At 42.6% G+C, this 9710-nt stretch overlaps 1 protein-coding gene across 1 annotated transcript; it reads right to left on the bottom strand.

The window, feature by feature from the left end:
* Positions 1-2276: 2276 nt before the first annotated feature.
* LOC148000740 (disks large homolog 5-like) lies at positions 2277-9471 on the bottom strand. Its single transcript, XM_087586997.1, has 5 exons — positions 9330-9471; positions 8427-8589; positions 7142-7273; positions 6508-6684; positions 2277-2867 (listed from the first exon to the last, which is right to left on the bottom strand). Exons 1-5 carry the CDS (start codon positions 9460-9462, stop codon positions 2783-2785), a joined length of 690 nt encoding a protein of 229 aa, XP_087443123.1. The 5' UTR covers positions 9463-9471; the 3' UTR covers positions 2277-2782.
* Positions 9472-9710: the final 239 nt, after the last annotated feature.

Here is a 9710-nt window from a genome sequence, read left to right on the forward strand (position 1 = left end):
CAGGATTTCAAGAATGAAATAGTTGAAGAATTCTGCCAACCTCTGATCTCTAAGACTTAGAAGCAATGGGGCGTGTATTCTAAACATAATATTATAGGGTTCAACCCCTCCTTGTATGGAGTACAGCAGGCCCAAAATAAGAAAAGAGCCTTTCCACCTTTCCTGGACTCTAATGAGAGTTTTCTTAGTGTCTCCTTTAATGTCTTGTTCATTATTTCCACCTACCCAGAATTCTGCACAACAAAGACTCCAAACTATTCATACATCTTTGACTGTTATTCATAGGCTTTGGCCGTGAGAGCTGGGCTATTATAGGACAGCATTCCTAGTGAGTGGCAAAATTAGGAGGAAAGTTCCTAGCAGAGCTTTCTAGTTGCTCTATGATCAGTTTCAGTCCGATGTAGTGAGCTTCTACTCACCCAGAAAGGGTATCAATAAAAACAAGCAGGTACTTTTATCTGACTCTAGGAGGCCATGTGTCAGTTAATTCAGGTTCCCATAATTTATCCTAGCGTTGGCTACCTGTATGCAATCCTTTCTGGGTAAATGATCTCTGTTTTTTATTTACATAGGTGTAAATGTGACATCTGGCTTTGACATCTCCTTCTACACTGTCCAGTGTATGTAGGCGTAACATACCTTGGTGTTGGCAACTCAGAGAGTTCTGTGGACCCAAGACAAGTAGTCTGGTAAAGCTGAGTTACCAGAAACCTGCCAATTCTTTCTGGAAGAATGATCTTTCCCTCTGGTGTTCACCACTAACCTCTGGCCTCAAGCTATTCATTTGATTCTTTTGCATCCTCGCCTCTTAGTTATACTCGAAATACACGAGATCTAAGGCACAAACCACATGAAACTCAAGAAGGATGACGAAAATGTGGATGCTTCACTCCTTTAAGGGGGGAACAAAAATATTCACAGGAGGGGATAGGGAGGAAAATTTTAGGGCAGAGAATGAAGGAACGGCCATTCAGAGCCTGCCCCACATGTGGTCCATATAGATAGATAGATAGATGGATAGATAGATATATAGATGATAGATATATAGATATAGAGATATAGATATAGATATAGATATATAGATATATAGATATAGATATAGATATAGATATAGATATAGATATGGATATATATCCACCAAAACTAGATAAGATGGATGAAGCTAAGAAGTGCATGCTGACATCAACCGGATATAGATCTCTCCTGAAAGACACAGCCAGAACATGTCAAATACAGAGTCAAATGCCTGAAGCGAACCACTGAACTGAGAACGGGACACCCATTGGAGGAACTAGGGAAAGGACTGAAGGAGCTGAAGGGGCTTGCAACCCCATAAGAACCAACCAGAGCTTCCAGGGACCAAACCACTACCCAAAGACTGGACTGACACATGGACTGACCCTGCGTAGGTAACAGTAAATAGCATTGTTGGGGCAACAGTGGAAGGGGAAGCCCTTGGTACTACCAAGGTTGAACCCCCAGCGTAGGGAATGTTGGAGAGGGCAGTAATGGGGGTTGGACAGGGAGGGGACACCCATTTAGAACGGGAAGGGGAGTTGTTAGGGGGCTGATGGACAGGAAACCGGGAAAAGGAATAACATTTGAAATGTAAATAAGAAATGCCCAATTTAATAAAAATGGGAGAAAAAGAATAACAACAAACAAACCAACAAAAACAATAAAGAAAATGTTCCAGGGGCAGTGCAGGGGAATAGTGGTGAACAATAAGGGGGATGTATAGGGGATACACATATGGGGAAGGGAGAGGGAAGGGAATGGGGGCTTAAGGAAGGAAACAAGGATGGGGAATAACGTTTGAAATGTAAGTAAAGAAATATATCTAATAAAAAAATTTAAAAATATCGTTCCTCCAAAATTGCTGGAATTCAATAAATGTGCAGTTATAACCGATGCTTTATTATAAGGAATGCAGAGGCATACAGCTCTGTGTGTCCTGATCGCTTTTTATATTCCTATACTGAATGTTTTTATTTCCTCTAATGTATTAGAGAAATACTTGTGTTTCTCCTTTGTTTGTCATTATAAAGGAAGCTAAATTTGTGAGCACAAGGATAAAGCAAGGATAATTTTCGTCATGTATGTGGGATCCACAGAGCACGATACACTGTCTACATCAAGAGCACAGTTTCCTGTGCAGTTCTGGCTGGCTGTGAACTGATGGTAAAGCCTAAGCTGCATGAGACTTGCAGAGCACCACTGTTGCCTTATACTTGTGCTGTTACAGGAGGAAGAACCACACACGACTCAGGACGGTCTTGTGAGTGAAGGGTTAAAGGTCACATTTTTATTTATTGGCAAAAATTGATTTATTCGAGAACACTTTAAAGTGGGGAGTCAATGAGTTCAATGTATATAGCCTTAAGAATATAGCATATTAATTAAAAAACTAAAGTTAACAAATAAATACCAAAACTTCAAACGTAAACAAATAAAACCAAATGCATAAAACCAAACTTCAAACTAAAAACAAATATAACAAGTAAATTAGTCAGCATTCAATTCCTGCTGATTCTTCAACATATAACTCCAGCCTGTTGCTGGCCTTGCAAACACAGCAGAACGGCAGGTAAGATGGTAAAAATCTCCTCAAGATGAATGTAGACCTGCCTCACTTGGAGTGGTTGGTTGTTGATGGACAAGTCGTCAAAAGGTTAAACGTGAGGCGTGTTCCTGGCCACATCTCAAGGTCTTTCAAATTTAGCCCAAGATTGGTATGGTTACAAGGACTGAGATGTGGGAGGTGGTGTCAATCTTTGCACCCTCAGTGCTCCTGGTGGACAGTCCTGTCTCTGAGAGCTGTAATCCTGCTCTGTGCCCTGGGAAAGCTTCTGCTGCAGTGTTCAGACCTAGGGGTGGAAAAGGCCTGGTGAGAACCTGCCATGTCACTTATCCCATACACAGCAGCACAATTCAGCAGGATAATCCAGGATGATCTTTCATCTGAGGTCATTCTCTCATGCCCAAGAGAGAAGGGTAAGAGATCCCACAAGCCTGCATATTTTCCCAGCTTTTAAAACTGCTAAAAATTAAACAGTGAACAGCAGATAATTCCAATCATACGTATACATTATATTTTAATATCATGTAGCAATGTCTCAATGTCAGATGAGGAGAGATATGAACAAACTAGAAAACAATAGGAAGGCCTTGGAAGTCTGGCCATCACTGAAATGAAGACTATTATAATTCCTCCAGTGCAGGAATATGCCTGGGGTCCACATGACAACCTCAAAATCTGTAAAGACCCAGAGGAACAATATCTCAAGAAGTACATGAACACTGAAGTGATATTATACTTGGCAAGAATATGCTGCATGGAAATCTTGCCGAGGGTAGGCATTGAAGTCCAAAGGAGATACTCATGCAGAAAATAAACTATACCACTCCTTTGTTTATGTGTATCGTAAAACTATTTGTGGGGAGACCTAAAGGCACTGGGCTCAGATAATACAAGAGAGCACAGACTGGAGGGATCAGTACACAATAGCCAGAATCTCTATGGATCACATACACTTCATGGACGGAATTTCTTTTAAAATGGACAAGAAAAATATTCTGAGCTGCTCCTAGGTGACAGGTGCTGAGAACTATGGAGAAAGTCACACACCCAATAAGACAGTTTATAAGTACAGGGAATCTACTTGGGTCCTCTCATCCTGTGCTTTCAAATCCTCTCAGTGACACCGAAATGATGCTGCATCTTCTCAGACTAGGCCTTTTGCTCAGTGACCAGTTTTTGCTGATTCAGGGGGTCCTGCAGACTTTCCTCCATTTTCTCCTCATCCTGGTCATTAGAAGATTATATTGTCCATGGAGACATACATGTATACAGACATAGACAGACAAACACCCAGACATACACACTTTTGAACTCACCCAAATATATTTGTTCACATATACAAGCAGAGTAATTTGCAGAATGTGGTTAGTTTCCCAGTTAATGGTAATAGAAGGGATCACCCAGTCTACTATTGTGGCATAAGAAAAAAAAAAAACCTGGAGTGGAGTAAGTACACAGTGAGCATAGCCTAAAGACAGCTCAGCCAATAAAGTGTATTCCCCTGAAAATCAGAAATTAGAAATGTGACATCTAGGCCTGTTAGCCAAGCCTGCTTAGCAAGGTCACAAGGCCGTGCACAGGAGGCTGATTTCAGGCAACAGAGCACTGGGGGGGGGGGCAGGTGAGCCTCTTCAGTCCTCTGCTCACTGTTTCCCAGTGCATGCAAAGTGAGCTGCATTTTCCAATATGAGGTCCCTTTACCATACAGTACCTGACAGGGGAAACAAACTACCAGCACAAACAGCTAGGAAATCTCCATAACCACAATCCAAGGTAAAACTTGTACTGGGATGCTATCAGATATAATTCGAGTAAGAGAAGGCTAATTCAAAGCCAAATGCTGGCAGGTATAATCAAACTCAGCCGCAGTCCATGGAAGGGCTGGACAACATTGTACCTTTTCACTTTCTGACTGATGGACATCTGGGTAATTTTGCTTCATGGCTGCTCTGAGGTGAACCACTAAACACTAATATGCCACAGTTTCTCTGCTCACACCTACTTCTTGTTCTGGAATCGCTGTGTCAAAAGGTTGAACTTTCACAAGAGTTGTACACAGCTTCTCACAGGGCTACCCATTTGACACCTCCAGCAATGTCTGAGGGTCATCACTGTTCTAAACCCTCTTTACAGATGATTTTCACTCAGATCAAATGATTTTGAATAACAATGGTTAAGAGTGCCACAACACAGCACAGGGTGAGTGCTTTGGACGATTTTGAGCCTAAGTTTCTGTCTGAGGCAAAGATGTGATTCCACCTCAGCATAACTCCTGGACATCTTCTGCTTGCAGATTCAACTCTAAGCAAATTAATCTTTCAATTAACAAATTCCAGTCCAAACTCCAAAGCCAAGGTATATTCAACCAAGTTTAGGCCAATCTGGAAAGAAAGTGGTGGCAGGTAATGATTAACATAACCAGGATGCTGAGAAGACACAACAAGCCACATGACCTTCCAGTGTTACTATACACCGAGAGCAAAGAAGGCAGAAGAGCTCTGAGTCATCAGTTTCTATACTGAGGTATATAGATTTCACACAGCAGCCTCTCCTCACATCCCTGTACCCTATTCAAGTTTTCTCCAAGTAATATCAATATTTATGAATAGTTTTCCCAGTGTAAATAGTTTGAATAGTGATCAAGACCCCATTAAGAACAGTTTAAAATGTAATTGGAAAGATTATGTTTTCTCTTCTTCTTTCTCTCTCAGAGTGTTTGTGGTGTGTGTGTGTGTGTGTGTGTGTGTGTGTGTGTGTGTTAGTGTGTGTATACTTTTACATGTTTCTAAATATGCACATATAGACTTATACAATATATATAAATATATATATGTGTCTGTGTTCAGAAACTTGATGACTTCACACACACATGTGAAAAAGCACACATATACACACACTTATATATATAAGACCCCCATATCACAAACAATTAAAACAAACAACTTCCAAAGTACAATATGCACCATAGTCATAAACATGATCACACATATATGTACCCACAAACACACAAAAAACACCCCCCCACACACACAGAGTCAGAGAGAGATGGAGAGAGGGAGAGAGGGAGAGAGGGGGAGGGGGAGAGAGAGAGAGAGAGAGAGAGAGAGAGAGAGAGAGAGAGAGAGAGAGAACAGAAATCATAAGTGAGAAGCAGAAAAGAATGGGGAGGCCATCATGCTGGAAGAACAGTTGTTGAATGCAGATGAGGCAAAGGAAATGTGTCAAGTGAGAGCTTAGACACTGCTATCCATCCCTTATAGAGTAAACCTGTGTAGGGAATGCACTTCTTGGGCACACTAGGTTGAGAGAGCTGGACAAAAATATCCCTCTAATCCTCACACATCTCACACAAACCCTCACCCTGAGAGAAGTCTTTCCTACATCCCTGTTCATCCAGTCAGCTCCAGGACATAAGCCACAGGAAAGAACACTAAAACACTGACATAAAACAGGACGGACAAACTGCTTCTCAAGCTCTGTCACTAGAAACCACGATTTGGACAGGCAGGAGGGACCATTTTCAATGTACGGGGAAAAGGAGAGAAAGTTCACAAGCCCCATCATGATTGACAATGAGAGCCATTCTTTTGGCAATTGAACTGAACTCTAATCAGTTCTGTGCACTACAAAGACGGCTACCTCATGGCATCCCTCTAGCATAATGGCATGTAAGTGTGCAATGTGTGATCAACAGATCCCCCTTAAGGAAATGCATTTTCTAGTTGAGCAGGAGGATTTGGTTGTCAACCCTCCAGTTTCTTGCATGAAGCTAACATCACAGAAAGTTTTGTAAATGTTCAAAGAGATGAACAACTGGATGAGACCCAGGAGAGTGTCTGGATAAGGTGGAGAAAGGTTAAACTGGTTTGACTTGGTTTATGCTTAGATATCAGGAAAACCTGCCCTTGATGCTTCATTCATCCTACCTGAGGCTGCTTGTTACACGGATTTTCATACTGGCTTCCCCACAGAACCTTGTTGTTTCCTTAATAGACTCTTCCAGTGCAATCTGTTCCCATAGAAGCTCCCTGTTCTCATGCCGTGCTCTCTGGGCATTGTTCTTCAGCTCAAACAACTCAGTTAGGAGGGGGCAGAAGCTGCGGCTGAGACACAAAGAAAAAATGGTGACTCCCAGCCAGTCTCCAACTTCCTCCCACGTCTCCAAGTCCATTACTTCTTCTAGGGTCCTGATCTGAAGAGAGTCTCAGATTATAGTCCAAGTCCACAGTAGCCATGGAGCATGACCTAGAGACAGGTCAAATGGAGAAAAGAGCCACATTCCAGAAGACTCAGGGCACTTCTCAAAAACCTGACACCATTGATTCAAGTTTTTCCCAGAAGAGGACTTAATCCCCATGTGTGCTTATTTGTCCATTTTATTAGAATGTCGCTTGGAGGCCAATCTTTCTGTGTCCTGTGTGTCCTAGAGCCTTCCTTAGACACAGGCTTCCTTGTCTGCTTCAAACCCTATAAAGCCTGATCCTACTTTACTTCAAAGATAAGAATGGGCTGACACATGCTGTGCCCTGTGCTGGGGTCACAACCTTGTAAGTTACTCACCAGTACCAGTCATTTTCCAGTGTGAGGTGTGTACATTTGACCAAAGCTCTATTGACCTGCTCGCTCATTTTCTTCATGTCGGTCATCACTTCCTGGTGCTGCATCGTGAGCATCTCAGACTCAAAGTTGTTCCTGTGGTAAGGCATGGTCCAAAGATGAAATAACATTATGAATGAAGGATTCAAGAATTACATGAATTCAGACTGAATCCTGAACTACCCCAGCCTAGGACATGCCACGCCCTTGCTTCTTGGTACTGGGTCATTTGATATTTATTAAGTTTAGTATTGTGAACACGGAGACAGCAGTGCCAGGAAACAGAAGGAGGGAGCTGATTTGCTTGAGCTCCCTGAGGGGGTTTGAAGGAATAGACTAGCTTGCCAAGAACATTCGAGGACCCTGTGTCACAATCCAGGCTCCAACTTAAGCCCATGAAGACTATTCTCCTGTTCTTAGGTAACAATTCTCAATCATAGAATCTATTGCTACATGAAAACCCAAAGGAACATGAACAGTATTTACAGGGAAAAGAATTTATAACACGCACCAGGAGATTTCCATGTGCGTCCACCTGAGCAGATGTGAAATGTTCTACTGCTCACAGTGAGGCTCTCACCCTCATCATTATCATGCCATGGAAATTGACACAGGATAATTCTCAGGCCAAATCAATACATAGAATACCCAGATCTTAAGTGATACACACAAACACACTCACACATGCATACACACACACAAACTCACACAAAACACTCTCTCTCTCTCTCTCTCTCTCTCTCTCTCTCTCTCTCAAATACAATTAGAATGCCAATTAAATATAAGGATGTGGCATTATCTCCAAATACAATGAATAAAATCAGAGAAAACCAATGATCCCCTGTTGTCAGTCCAGTCACACACTGTGAGGCAGCAAGTGGGATTGGGTCCCTCCAGCTCATCACAGGACCTATTGAACCCAAAGCATCTCCACGTCAATTACAACAATGATTGGTCATAATCAGAGCACCTAGAAATTCCCACAAGCCAACACCTGTCCAGTCTCCTTAAACCACACAATGAGAGCACACACACTACTACCCTCACTCTCAGCAGTGATACAATCAGGCCACAGGCTATGATTTACGTTTGTAGGAATTAAAATAGCCTGTGCCACCATCCCATTCCCATCTGAACTTCACATTCTGATGCAATCAGGAAAGTGATTTTGACCATGAGGACACCCTGGAGTTGTAGCCTACTGTGATGTGAGGAAATGTGGATTTAACAGAACTTGCATTGTGACTACCTGTCATTTAAATTCTTTCCCGGGTAATCGGCCAGGATACTCCTGAGTTCATCTCTCTCCTTCTGCATCTTCTGGAGAGCAATTTTGATGTTCTCTAAACGCTTCATTCTCTCCTCTTCAACAGGTGTCGTGGAGGGTTGGGACGATGCCTTCTGATCAAACTCTGTAGGTAGATAAATACCAGTAAACAGGCATATATGTGGACACAGTGTCAAGAAAAACTATGCTTACTCTAAACAGAAGTCTGAGGATGAACAGTTCTACAGATACAGTGAATCCCTGACAGAGCAAGAAAGCTATCTTTAAGCTGAACTCAGCTAGTTCCCTGTTCCCACCGTCAGAGCCATATGATGACATATGCCATCATAGATATAGACCACACCTCCTAAATCCATTCCTCTGTCACTGAAATTCTAAAGCTGGCCTAAACAAGAAGAATTGGAGGACCTTCTCAGCTAATGTCTGATGTGAGGCAGGTAAGTCCTTGAGTTCAAACTGCTTAACATCTTGAATCCCTAATCATGTGTGTTCAAGGACAAAGTAACTGAGACCTTGATATATGACCAGGAGAGTATCCCTCTTGGCATCAATTACCCAAGTAATCTACAGGACACTGCTGAGAATGAAGTGTTTCAACAGCCGATCCTGGAAGAGACACTTTGTTATTCTTATAAAGGCTCATCCTGGTATTCTTTGACACTGCCCAGGACACTAAAGAGATCCAAGGAAAGCCCCTTGACATATAACAGTTCTTGGTTTTCTGTCAAACTAATGATCAGAAATTATTGTGTCTGGGTCAGCCATTAGGAAGACTGAGGCTCTAAATCATACGTCCTACTCCTGGAAGGACCAACACAAGCCAACCTCCTCCAGGGAGCTCCCCTTGCCCTGCCCAGTACTCACTTGACCTCCTCAAGGACCTTTCCATTCGTCTTCTTCTCCAACGTGATGGAAGGCTAGCCTCCCTCTGCCTTGGTCTGGTGCCTGCATGGATATGATTGTCCCTCCGAAAGAGACTGAGGATCCTGGAGAACATGCCTCCTCGGGAACCCATTAGGAAATGAAGGGAAATCGCTCAGGCAGTTGGTGTCACCACAACACTGCTGACATCACAGAACATTCTAGTGTCTCCTGGATACAAGAGAATTTCCAAGGAAGACACTACCGGTGATGTCACTGGGAAATGCCATAGCTTACTTGCTAACTACCTCCACCCAGACTGACCAGTTTCTGCAGTGGCTTTTCCAGAGACTCACTTTTGAGCCAGGGAACACCCATTCGCTC

The sequence above is a fragment of the Rattus norvegicus genome, chromosome 15 (genome assembly GCF_021556685.1).
Source record: "Rattus norvegicus strain SHRSP/BbbUtx chromosome 15, alternate assembly SHRSP_T2T, whole genome shotgun sequence".
Taxonomy (NCBI): Eukaryota; Metazoa; Chordata; class Mammalia; order Rodentia; family Muridae; genus Rattus; species Rattus norvegicus.